This window comes from Typopeltis vanoorti, chromosome 4 (assembly GCF_054136105.1).
Source record: "Typopeltis vanoorti isolate ZY-2024b chromosome 4, IOZ_Tvanoo_1.0, whole genome shotgun sequence".
Lineage (NCBI taxonomy): Eukaryota > Metazoa > Arthropoda > Arachnida > Uropygi > Thelyphonidae > Typopeltis > Typopeltis vanoorti.
The window spans coordinates 19,664,866-19,679,141 of record NC_143552.1 but is presented as its reverse complement, the minus strand read 5'-3'; the positions used below and the strand labels follow the sequence as shown (position 1 = coordinate 19,679,141).

The 14,276-nt window shown below is 38.5% G+C and overlaps 1 protein-coding gene across 1 annotated transcript in view; it reads right to left on the bottom strand.

The window, feature by feature from the left end:
* Positions 1–10,720, bottom strand: part of Sarm (sterile alpha and armadillo motif) — a 184,398-nt gene extending 173,678 nt beyond the window's left edge. Inside the window, exon 1 of the mRNA XM_090391659.1 lies at positions 10,482–10,720. Within this exon, the coding sequence (XP_090247785.1) occupies positions 10,482–10,550 (69 nt within the window). The 5' untranslated portion in view covers positions 10,551–10,720. The remainder of the gene's footprint in view (positions 1–10,481) is intronic.
* Positions 10,721–14,276: the final 3,556 nt, after the last annotated feature.

Here is a 14,276-nt window from a genome sequence, read left to right as displayed (position 1 = left end):
TATTGGTCATTTCTGAACTTTTTGTTGTCCATATCTTTTCCCATGATCTAGTCAGAGTACCCATCAAGTTTGAGTCTACTGGTTCTCTCGACAGATTGCTCTGAATAGGGTGGTTACTTTAATTTGAAAAATCCTGTCTCTCTGAACCCTTTATCAGCGCTTTCCAACTGAAGTTAGCTGGTCTCATAAGGAGGTAGCAGGGTGGGTTTTACTCACAAAAATTCTGGTTTTTCATCAGACAGTCATCGTCCACCAGAGAAGTTTAACTTCCCTCTCAGTGCATTAAGTAGATTTTAAAGTGATAAGTTTCTTAGCGGGACGGGACACTGAGCCTAACATGGAAGAGAAAATGAGATGTATCTCTCTCTCTCTCTCTCTCTCTCTCTCACTCACACACACACACACGAGGTCTTAAGACTATATACACAACAGTGCAGTTGAGTGGTTAAAGAGAAGAAATTAATCTGTTAATGTGTTTCTTGAAGAGTTGGGGTCGTATTCATTGGGGAAAAGGGTGCGGGGAAGACTTTTTTTTTTTTTTTTTTTTTTTTTTTTTTAAACAAGGACAGAGGTATATGGAATGAAGGAAGAACAAGATAAGTTGTTTGGAGTTGAACAGTATAACGATGGTGACCAACAGTTACCTGCATTCACACGTGATTAGAGGAAGTGGAGGAATGGTGGTCAGTCGAGTGAAGAAACATCTATAGAAAAACGATTGAATGGACTCGCTGAGTGAGAGAGAGAGAAAAAGAAAGAAAGACGGGTCATGGGTTATCTGTTAAGCAAATGGTTCTCTCTTCTGGGTAAAAGACCGAGGTTATTGGGAAGGGAAAACTGATCTTGGCTGGAGAGTGGAAAAAAATAATACAAATAATTAATATATGAAACAGTTGTTAAATGTAAATACCCTCTATAAACGTTTGAAAGGGTGGTATAAGGTATTGGTTGATGAAATTTTGTTTAAAGGTGGGGAGGGAACAAGGGGGTATTCATGGAAATTAAGTTTGTGGGAGGTTAAGAAAGATACGAGAGCTTTCTGTCACAGTACTGGTTGAGTGGGACAGTTTGCCTGTTAAAGTAGTGAATGCATCTACTGAGAATGAATTTAAGAGAGGACATAAGAACTTGTGGGGATGATGCATGGCCTCTCCTAGATCAGTTCTTGACTCCCTGGAAGTCTGATGATAATAAAGATTGGTGTTTAAGGCATAGACAATGACAACAGAAGATCTTGAAGCCTGGGTCATCTGCGTTACATGGTTTGTAAGCGAAGAAAAGCGGAATGGAGTATATTGTAATCAGCAAAGCTATGAATAGGACTGGATATCAAGGAGAGAAGGTCGTTGATGTATAGGAGGAAGAGTGTAGGAGAAAGTACAGAGCATTGGGATACTCTGATATTGAAAAAAATCAGACGATAGAGAACCCTCTATGAGACGCAATGATAAAGGGTCTATCACAAAAGCTGGTGATCCACTCAAAGTTTAGGAGAAGACCATATGACGCAGTATTGTAGGAAAGCCACGATGCCGGACTCGATCAAATGCCTTGAAAATATCAGGAGCGACCACATAAGCTTCTCCATTCTTGTATGAAAGGTAAAAAGGATATGTCCACCTATAAATCAGAACATATGTACAACATTATGTTAAAAAAAAACACAAAAAAAAAACAAATATGTTGCTTGTAAATAACACGTCGAAAATCCCTGGCGTAGCATCGTTGGCCAGCAAGAAAAAAAACGTTGATCAAACTGCTCAACAATCAGTAAAAAAAAAAAAAAAAGAAAAAGAAAAAAAAAACTTTAAAATCACATCAAGCGATACAGAAGATTAGTTCCAAACAAAATAAACAAGTAAAATCTCATATAATGATAACCCTGCATTTTTAATGCAAGAAGAGCCCGAGAATTGACTATTCTATGTTATACGCCGCCCCTCCCTTTTCCTGGCCCATTCGCCTACGAATAAACATGTTTGGTACAGACTATAATTCCTTGTAAGGTGCTGGTTTACACTTGGTTAAAAATGTTGGTAAGAGATATTCATTTTTTTGGAAAACAATACTTTAATGTGGTTATCACATAAATTTAAAGCAAACCTCTACGTTTTTTGCACAATATACGAATCGAGTTGGAACGAGTGGCGATTTTCAAGGATTTGAAAGTTAACGATTTTAAAATCTGTTAGGAGAAAACAAAATTTATTGACCGGTCTTTAAAAAAAAAAAAAAAAAATACATTCAATCGAATGGGATTCAAACGATGTAAAATTCCTTGATTCTATAAGACAGATGCCTAAGAACTATCGTATTCATTTACTCCAAGCTGAAACATTAAAAGAAATCCGCAGACAACGGATGTCAATTACTCATATCCGGAGTTATATCAAGGTCTCAAGCCACCCCATTGAGAAGTTCAATAAATAAGGAAGTGAGTAATATATTAGGACTACCGCGCGCGCGCGCACACACACACACACACACACACACAGTGCTGAGTGTAGACTTCAAGTTGTGAGAAGTGGTGTTTCCTAAGTACTGTTCCTGAATCACCTGCTTGTTTGAAGCCTGTTTACAGAAGAGTTGCCACAGAGGTTAATGTTTGGCAACGTTCACACAAGCGAGTCATCAAACGTGTCCACAGTCAGATATTCGATTGCATAATAAATGACTGCAGCGTGAACTTCTTGTGAAGAGGAAGGGAATTAATTACGTGTATTGAGCATTTCATTTTTTTTTAATTAGTTTGTTTTCTGATAGTAAGTTTAATGAGAATGAGTGCTGCATTGCTTCATTATATAAATCTGAAAACAGTGATTCTTTTCATTTTTTTTTTTCCCTCCAGATATCACCCGAAAATTTACAGCTGCTGTGTTTAGCGAGTGGTTTACCAGCCGCTTTGAATTGAAACGAGAATGTAAGAATTTACTTTCGAGTTATTCATATAATATGACAATTACTGGTGAGCAGAAAGTGTATTTTTCAAATCTATTAAAAAATAACTAAATCTGCAAACAGAAAAACTAAGTAATAATTTGTCATCTTCTTGTAACATGTATGGGGAATTCAACTTTTAAGTTGTATACAATCTTCAGATTATAATCCAAGCCGTCGCACAGTTCCAGACGATGTGCTATGGTGGAAGATATAACACTATTCAGTCCAGTAGGTGTGAAGATGTGTTAAGGGATATCCTTAAACGTCTGTGCACGCCTTATGAAGAAAAGGAGACTCGCAAAATATGTGATACTTTGTAACATGTGGAGGGGAGGGTGGGCTATATCTAGAAGGACTAAAAATTTAAATATTCTCCGATTATAATAAACACAGCAACCGAACATATTTTACAATATTTAAGTTTAAAAGCTCAAAATATATATTATTTTTAATTTTCCCGAAACTAGAATATAAACAGAATATAGTTACTGATTTATTTCATGATTTAAATAACGAAATGTGTGCGTGTGTGAGGGGGGGGGGTTATCTAATTACCAGAGTTACAATACTTACTCTCGAACCAACAGGCTGCGAGTTTGAATCCTACATGACTATGAGCGTGACTGTTTGTGAAAGTCTCTAAAATACTCTGCTTATTAAATTTGCTGAAGTTACTTGGGAAAAAAAAAAAAAAGGATCTCTAGAGCAGTTTACAACTTTTTCATTTACATCTGGAAATTTAAAGGCTAGAGTATATTATTATTTTAACTTTGTGACATGACAAGGGGGATGGTGTGAATCCGCAACTCTGGGACACAAGGATAATGAACCCAGCGCAAGCCAACTTCCCGATGAGCAGGGATTGACGCTCGAGTCTGATGCACTTCGTTTCGCTCCGCTCATTTTAGTTCTCTGCGTCACCGTTCATGCTCCGTGGCGACACTTGTGGTCATCTTATCGGTCATCATGACAGAGAAGAGGGAAATCCGAAAATTACAAGAAAGCGACATTATGACACAGACTGACATTATTTAAAGATGACCCCTTAAATTTAGCTAACCATATCGATTTCTCCTATCACAAAACACATTTTAAAATTAGGTAATAAACTTTATCCCTTCTTTCTCTAATTTATTTTAAATATCGAATGTATTAAAATGTTCTTAGCATTCATTTATTTTTCATGAAATAATAATTATGGAATGGCAAGCTAGATGTTTTTAGATAATGCATTATTTGTAGACATAAAACAAATTTTAATACTCAGGACGTAATATTTACTCACTAATAATGCTAATCACAAAATCCCATCTATTGGATTGGAAAGAGAAACGGCATTATTTTAAAAATATTTTAAAGGCTGAATAAAAAAAAAAAATCTGCTTAGTGACTGTTCTATGATTTCAATACATTAAAGTAATGGGGACGGGGGTATTAGAAACTGGCAGAATGAAAACAAATATTTTTTTTTTTTAAACGAGAAAAATATAACCGATGAAGTAATAAAAAGTGAAACAAATTTCAAAACGTAAAACAATGTAGTTTTTTTTTTTTTTTTTAACTATGACGCCATAAAGATGAAGGACTGGAGCTATGTGACACATTGTCAAAAATTGGAGGAAGGACACAAAATGTCTGTCATCAGGAGAACTAAGAAGTCGAATATAAGACTAATGAATAGATGCGAAATTGACCAAGCATCGAATAGGAAGACTTTTCAATGACGTATCCTATAGCCATAAAAAATAGTGTTAGCAATGGTTCTCCATAGGTGGCTCCTTTGCTGAGTTATTAGTCAAGCACCAGTTGTCTGAGGATAGAGTCCTCTGTGAAGGAAATAGCATACAGCTTACAGACATAAGGGATCATACTTTTCAATAAATAATATTCTTGTTTAATTCATTATCCAAATTTAAGCAAAGAAAGTTTGTGCGCGAATTATCTTCACGACTGGGAAAATCATATATGATGACTTCACATCACTTCCCTTAGTATCCCACAATGCAAAGCACACAAATCCTTTCAGACATGCAATATATTATGCATTAAAGAAGGGGGGGGGGTATCACTATCCAAACGGGTTTCGACCTTTGAGGCCTAATAAGTGGGAGTCAAACCCAGGAAGATACCCACGTTGAATTAACGAATAACCAGAGAAACTTAATAAGTCCCACACAGGCAAAGTTAAAGTAATGGAAAAGATTTTTCTTCGCAGTTGTAAGTTAGTTGTAGAACAGACTTCGTGGAAGGTTCGTTTAGGCATCCTAAACAGACCCGCTAAGTAAACGCATTTATTTTAGGCGTCTCTAATTAATTCGCTAGTGCGGTTTGCCGAGTGGACAGCATCTCTGCTTTTCCTCCTCCGAAGCTGAGGAAGTGGTCTTATCAGTTTCATCGCTGGATGTTTTCCACATAGATATAACCACTCTTCCACGAGAACTTGCAAAACCTATGGCACATCAGTACAACGGACACCAAGTTACGGAGCAAACAGAAAACTGCTGCCGTGCGTTTCATGAACGGCTAGAGGTGGCAGTCCTTGGGTGAAAAACACGTTCACGTGCCAAAGAAAGGATTATTTGGTATCCTACTTATTAGGAGCCCTGAGGAACACATACCTACCATGGAATTAGAACTTTTTTATTTTACGTATAGGCATGACACTTCCAATACCGATCCTCTTCAATTCCCTGGGCATAGTTCGGTGAGATATGGGTCGGGAATAGCCTTCATTAAATGCTTCGGTCAATTGCTGCAAAAAAAAGTTGTGTTAGTCGTACAAGCCTTCTGAGGCGCGAAGATCTAGTTCCTGGCAGACTGTCCTAGGACCACAGTTGCGCCTCTTAGACAAGCCATGCGGATTATATTTCCACTGATTAAACACTCGGGGGATGTCTCACCTTTTGAGAATCCAGTCAGTTCTGCTGTTTTCAAAATCGTGGCTCGAGCCAGAAGGCTACCCACAATAAGTCCTTGATCGAACTCCGAAAGACTGTTTTTCCCACTGTGATCAACAACACTGACGATTGCTGCCAAGAACGTTCAGGGATGTTTGCATAAAGGCTTCTAATTCAGTGCTTTGTTTTAAAAAAGTATTTATTTGGTCTGAAGAGCCGAATTATCTTTCATACTTGGAGGCTGTTATTTGAGGGGGTAAAGGGGGGACACTTTATATCCATCCGCCATGAAATATTAATTAATATAAAAGGCGACTGACTGAGGATATCACCATGCATGATTCAAACGCCTTCCTTTGCTATCATGTAGTGTCTGCTATTTCCGGTTGTGGTTCAGCGAATCGGTAATTAATATAAAGGATATCTAGTTACATTATAGCAACCCCTTATGATTGCCTGAGTTCATTTCAGTCAAAACATATCAGCAGAAGTCCAATGATCAAGGAGTTTTGGCATTTGAAACATCGACGACCTGGTAATGATTACTTTATAGAGGTTCGGTTCCTCCCGCTCTTGGGTTTCTGATTCTAGATAAAAAGAGACTTCCTCTTTTTTCTTTCTTTTTTTTTTTTTGACTATTCATCTATCCAATCATTCGCTTGCAGATCTCTCTTTCGCACTACATCTTTCCAAGGGCTTCTCTTTTCCGCCTAGTTGTTTCCCACTTTAAGGTTTTCTTTGTCCATCTTTTGTCATTCATTCATTCTATTCATATAATCTCAGTATTTTTTTAATCTATACTCTCATGTATACCCTCTTCTATGCTCATAGTTCTTTCAATATTCAATTCTCTTCGCCCAGAAGATCAGTTTCGCATTGCGTCTCTTCTACAGATATTTCCATAGTCGCAGAACTAGCATCCATTATGCCTCACATTTCTGCCAGATCTGCAGGAACTCGAGCAACACCTGCTTAATATCTCTTTACAGTCGAACTGCATACTCACCGCACCTGCTACTCCCAGTCGTCTTTCATTCCACCCTCCCTCCCCTCCACGAGGTATTTCCAAATGACTACAACCTTCAACTGTTAAGAAGAATTTTTTTCACGTGGCTCCCCACCTACGAAAGATTCATTTGCAAACTTATAGTACATTCGTACTTTGGGTGGACTAAGGAATTTTTTCTATTTTTATGGGTTTTTTTTATTATTTTTACATAGTCCGGAAACCTTGGTTTCGAGACCAAACATGGAACCCTTTCATGCCTCCAATAAGCATGGAGGTGGTCTCGCACCGGGCAACGAAATTCATCCCCACCTACCTACAAGACAATCACAAACATCAATGCCCACAGTTAGATTCGAACCCGCGACTGTTGGTGAGTGGATACGCTAACCACTCCTGACCCCAGCCCACGCAAGGCATTCATTAGACTCTCCTGTCTGTTATGAGTGATAAAATTGTTTCACTTCTCATTCTATCCATTGTGTTACACGCGCATCTCCAGAAGTCCATCCCTGACTACTCTTAGCAATGAATTTAATCCCTCGTCAAGTCCATATTCGGATCCACACGTTAAGTCTTCTCACAAAAGTATGAGCGATCACTCTTTCTCTTTTCAGAGATGGGGGCACCCACTACACGACGATATGACACTTGAAAAGAAGCTCTTTTCTCGCAACTGTAATCTCGTATATCAACGCACATCAGCGATTCCAAACTGAAAACTATAAATAAGATGTTTACAATATCCAATTTAATGCATATATCGATTTAATACAATATATCTGAATGCCTTTTCTAATTAAAGTGTTATTGTAAATCGCTTGATTGTGAACATGTCTGATTGCTGCATTTCAAAATGTCACAACTCTCAGAGAATCGGAACTATTGTCATAATATTTCTGGAATTAGCTTCGGGAACAAGATTTTGAAGAAGTCCGTGGATACTCTCTACATTCCATACTAGCCACAAACAGCGAAAAATTTATTTTAATGTGCTGATTTTTCGCTGGAGAGTATACAATTTCCTTAGGTGGGGAGAAAGGTAACAATCCATGTTTTGTGTGGAGCAATCCACCCAGAACATGTGTACGCATTGGCCTGAGTATATCATATATGAAATTATGCAGCTATTTACAAATATCATAGATATTTGTAAATGGCTTTGTTTTGACTTTTTATGAAAGTCAAAACTTTCATAAAATGCTGGATGTCAGTCATTATGATGACTTTTGACATACGTGTTTCAGCTACAAAGTTCTGCACTAAAGAAATATTATACGCAAGAAGAATTTCAGCTGTTCGTGTTATTCTGGCGTAACACGAGAGTTGTTTGTTATATCACGCTGTAAATTCGAAGTAAAAGGGCGCGCCATCTCTCTCTCCTTGATTTTTGTCCGTAAGCGGTATGTTAACAGTTTGTGTTAATTAAAACAATTATAATACAATTCAGATTGATTTTGTATATATTTAAATAAATTAACCAATGCTAAAGATAACCATAAGAAAAAGGGGGATTGTTCCTTTGAACATTATTATGTGCAATAAATTCAAACAAAAATTCAATTTCGACAAACGCATGAAATGGAAATGTTATAAGGAGACAAGAAGTCAATATGTAGTGCAGCCAAATCGTATTACTCCGGTGTTATTAGAGATAAAGAAATTAATGGTTTATCTAACGAACCCCCCCCGGCCACAACTGTTATCCGTTTTTTCTTTGGTATTCATTCATTGAAGTGTTAGCTGAAGGTCATGTATATAGCAATTTAATATTAGAAAATTAAAAATGTTTCTATTTTAAAGTCAATTATACGTAAAAGGCTGATCTGCTTCTGTGAAACTGACGTCAATGATCACTGCTGTAGACAGTTCATTAAATTACGTTTTCAGGTTTTGTATTATATGGTACAAAACAGCTTTGCATAACTTAAATACGCAAACTGTTTATTTTAAACTAAAAATATAAATAATTGATACGGTTCAACAAATTATCGTGATGATCCCAAATAACGACATTCATCAAAATAAGCAGTCAAATCCCTTGTGACCCCCACTGCTTTGAAATGACGCAGTGGGTAGCGAGGGAAGCTGTCGTACAAGGGAGACAATGCCAAAATCTCCGTGTTCGGTTACTTCTTGGAATGTATACAAAATAATTATAAACCAGTAGCTCCTGGTAGTAACAGCTGTTCCTCAGTTACGCCACTGACCTTATCCAGAACGTGCATACAGCCAACAAAGTGACGCCAATGGATGCTTTATGTATTCATTGCGAATAGACCTTAAAATCCTAATTGTTGTGTAAAATAACGTAAGCTGAGGCCAGTGTATTTTGTTTGTTAATTGAGTGTGTCCTAGCAGATTTGCCCCCTTTTGTGGGATAAAAAACTAATAACTCGAAAATCTCATAATGCCTAATGTTTTTTTTGTTTTTTTTGACAGGATTTAAATATTTCGAACTCAATCACCGTTTTTGACACACCTTTCTCCATTTTCAATTACTGCTTAAATACATCTTAAAAACATTTCGTAAAATTTATAATTTCGGTATAGTATTTGTTACATAGTGATAATTTTAAACTATATCTGTACAGTAAAGATTATAAATTATGTTTTTAAAATAAATGTAGATTTATCTAGTGCCTTCGAGATCATAAATACACAAAGGCATCATTGGGAGCCTTGAGATAGCTTTTTTTTTTTTTTCCCACCAGAGATAAATACGGAAACATAGTATACTATTAGCAGCAATACTTTCCCACGAAAATCATCTCCAATAAGGGGGGAGGGGGAATCAGGCCTGAGTCAAATTACGTAGAGAAAACTAATACCATTTACGGTGGTGTGGAAACTACAGATTCTGAACCTTCCCCCCATAAAAAACAGCTTGCAAAAAGCAGATGTTAATATATCAATAAGAAGATTCGAATGTGCATTAATTCATGTCATTTTTGCTTGTGGCAAACTACTAAATTATAGTATTAAAATTTTAATTATCATCACAGAAGTCTTTGTATTATTACGTTAAGAAAAAAAGCAAGCGCGGTACTTTTTTGTTAGGCTTATTTCTCTGATTCTGCTGCTGTAACACCGGAAGTAATGCCAACAAAGTGTAACTATTTTCGTCATCGTGATGTTCGTCAAGTCAAGGGAAACACGGAGCTTCTGATGGCTTAATCGCGATCGGTGTGAACACTTGCCTCATTTAACGGAAGTGTCACAAAATTAGCCGATGCAGGTCGCTAAAATTGAAAAGTAAGAATGGTCACTGGGGGGGGGGGTAACTTACAAGACGAGGAATACGTCATGTCGATATTATTAGTTGTTTCGTTAATTTAAACAGGAGGTTAGTGAGGTGGAAATGATAAGAAGTTACACGCATGAAAGATTTCTAAAATATACTTTACTGACTATGATCATTTTTCACAGAAGAACTCTGCGGTTTCGATGAAAGCTTTCAGATACTTCATTTGAACGAAAGAGAAAATTCTACTGAACTATAAAAACGGAAGGATTTCTAAGCAGGTGGAAGATCAACTGTAAATGCAATTCACATAAAGATATCCCGCAATTGCAATATTCAAATGCCAAAATATTTAAAGTTACGATATGTTAAGAAAAATAAAACGCTTACTTACCCGGTAAGGGGTTGGCTTGATGAAAATCGTCGTTTCGTGAGTATGCCTCCGCGCCATGTTGCTTGGCATCCACACCTAAAGAGGACAAATGGAAGAAATGTTTTATCCCAGATGTATCACTCCACGATTGACATCACAACTAAAATCTACTGTCATATCATATTCTTCAACGTTTCTGAAATGACCACACGAACCAAATATATCCGAGCATTCGCCGTTATAACAACTTCTATGCAAAGGATTTGAACGTCATCCCTTCCCTGAGAAGCAAGACCGTCAGCTATTTTTGGCTCGCCGTGACTCAGTTTATTTTGGACAGAACATATGCACGTGCACCCCAACGAAAGCCTGAACTGGCGCGCAGACCGACTTGCCAAGAAGGGGATAACTCTAGGTAACCGAGCGAAGGGATGTTCTCGTCACCTGCGCGAATGACAATTGACAGTGTTCGGCCGCTAGGTTTGTCGTGCGATTTTGGTTTGCGTAGAGACAAGCAACTATTGGATGGTCTGTGAACAGTCAACTGAATCTTAAGTGAGGCCGAGATTATTAATAATAGAGAACTCAGCCGGCCCTAAGGCATGAAAAGGATAATTTACTCACAGCAAGGAGGCGTAAAGAGCTTGTGTTATGTTTTTGTTAGTGTTCTTGGGCCTAGATCGCTGAAAGGGACGTCCTCTAACGGTCTGCTTTATAATTATAGCTAAGCGACGCTGTTATTTCTTTGTTAGCGATAATCGTTAGAATAGAATTAAAAATATTAACCAATTTTCTTCCTTGTTGAGAACGTGATACGTAGGCAATTTCAAAAATAATCACGTCCGAGTACTGATTTATGAACATCTGCAGTTAAACTGAATTCAAACTCCCATATTGCACGAAGAATTCGGTATTGAATTTACAATAAAGTGGTTGGTGACTTGAAATTTAAATTTTGTTTGATCAGTATTTTAATCAGTATTTTTTTAAATCAGAAATTTAATCAGTATTCATATCCGCTATTTCAGAAAAAAATCAGGGAAGTTAAAGCCATGCCTAAGGTGAAGTAGCGCTGTTTAAGTCGGAATCGTATCACTTTATATACAATTAATGAAGTCATTATGATCTAACTAATTAGTAACAAATGCAGTTAATATTTCGACAGCTGTATGAAACAGTACTCAGGTACTTGAAAACGGATGAAGTTCATTTTATGTCTACTTAAGCTGAATGTTTTCAGTTCACTCCACCTATATTAAATATAATATTTACCACGTGACTACTGAAAACTAAAGTTTCTTTTTTTTTAATGCGAATTTAGTTAATTTAATGCGATTTAGTTATTTATCTTTTGTAGGCTAAGCGACAAATAACAGCACAAGTCTTGCTCTAGAGAAAAGAGAAAGACCAAACATGGCATGCGTGAAGACCACTTCACGCCTCCAGTAAGAAGGAGAGCGGTCTCACAGTGGGCGATGACTATCGTGTACCAATCGTTTCAAGACACTCATGTCACTCGGTAAGGTGTATATCATCACCCAGATACATAAGTCTCAGAAAATTCAATAATCGTTGAATTTAAAAAGCAATAAAACCACTTACAGTTTAGTGTAGATATAAAATAAGACTAAAGTACAGTTAACTGATTTCTTATGTGAATCCCACCCACAGAAGACTGAAAGCCTACAGTACATTAGTATAATGAGCGTACTAGGGGTACATCATCCAGGAATCCTGCTCTAGAGACCAAAGATCTCTTCGCTCTAGATAGACTAAACACACACACACACACACACACAGAGTAGACTCTAGTTCCAACATAGCGAGTGGTTGTGATTAATCACATCAGCGGCACACAAGTACTGTAGTTCAAAATTTCGAATGCTATAGATGCACGTACGAAGCAGAGGGTGGTGACTGAATTCCTCACTACAATGTGAGTGCGATGCAAATTCATACCCATCTGAAAATGTGCATAAACACAACGATACGGTTCACGTGAGCACATTTACTAGTTCGCGCACAGGAGATAAAAATACAATATTTGGCTGGCCGGTTCTTCTTTATTTCACCGACAGCCCGGATGTGACACCCTCTGACTACCCTTTGTCTGGTCTTCTCAAGGATGGCATTTTGAGGACCTGCGTTTCACGAAGAAGCTGTTCGCGAAGAGCTCCGACAGAGGAGTAAGGACTTTTAAGGGATTGGCATACAGCGTCTAATTAACGATGGCAAAGAGTATAGAGAATGATTAAGACTTTGTTCTAAAATGACAGAATGCTCGCAAAAGATGGAGGATTAATCCATGTAAAAGTCATTGTTAAATAAATTATATTTCCAGAGCCAAACAAATAGGAGGCATTGCATTTGTAATGATCATCGTATATACGAGCATCATTTGTTATTTTAAAAATGAAAAAAAAAAACTTGTATTTTTTATTGACAACAATTTGTTTCAAACTGTTTTTAGAAATGTTTTATGCGGATCCTGCATTCTTCCCTAAAGAGACTGTTGTAGCATTGTCCACAACTTAGACGGAGGTCCCGGATACATGGATCTGATGTCTTGCTCTATGGCAGCCCAGAGAGATTCGATCGGATTTAGATCCGGGGACCTTTGGCCCAATGGATGGTCCCCAACTCAGATGAGTGTTCCTCGAGCGAGGCCTATGTGGATGCGGCCCGGTGGAGCGGCATATTGTCCTGCTGAAACAGACCATCGGCTGCACGATGCGCGAAGGCCATGAAAATATGCAGGTGATTAGCCAGCACATTCTGGTAGCTCTCAGCGGTTTAAGGACCTCTACACACACTAAGGGACCTAATGTGTCACAAGAGAAGGCTCCCCAAATCATCACAGAGCCACCACCTCTTTAACAGAGCCGACCATGAGCCATACGGGATCATGACCTCATGCTGTCGACGTCACACTCGCACCCTCCCGTCAGTTCGGTATAAGTGATAACGGGATTCATCAAACCACACGACTCTGGTCCACTCTGCAGGTCCAGTTTTGACGGTCCCGACACCAGGCAAGGTGCAATGCCCGATGACGAGCTGTCAACAGTGGTACAAGATGAGGATGTCGACTCCCGTAGCCCATAGGTATGCAGGTACGCCATACCCTTAGCTCGCTGAAGCTGCTTGGACCCTCAACAGTGAAACTGAAGGTGATTTGTGCCTCCGTTTTCCTGCGATTGGTCTGTACGAGCCTGGAGTGTACGTCGACCCCAGTCATCAATGGCGAGTGGTCAGCCACCACTTGCTCGCTGGACGCTAGTACGTCCGGTGATGGTATTCTGGCTGGCGGTAGACCCATGATACGGTTGCCCACGAGAACCCTAGGATTCTTACCACTTGGGAGATAGAATGCCCCATCTGTCTTGCGCTGATAATACGTCCATAATCAAAGTAGCTAAGCTCGCTATATTTACCCATGTTCGTCGATTGCGATACACTGTTGGGAAGTCCCGATTTCTGCCTATTTACATTTGCGATCGGCTGGGTTACGTTTTACTCTGCTCGGGTGATGCCAATGTTAACTTTCCATCACCCCATCTCTAATGTTTTGTCCATTGAGTGTATATATAGATATATGCACACCACAATGTTGATTCATGAACCAAAACATTATGATCACCTAGCTTGTTCCGGGCTAACCAGACTGCACAGTTGGTCAGAAACAGGTCTACGGTGGGGGTATCTTGATATGGCAATTGTTCTCATGGATATCACTGGGTCTCCTCCTCTCAAATGAAAACATCATGATCGCAAATTTCGGACTGGGTATTGCCCTATATGTTGACAATACGGCCC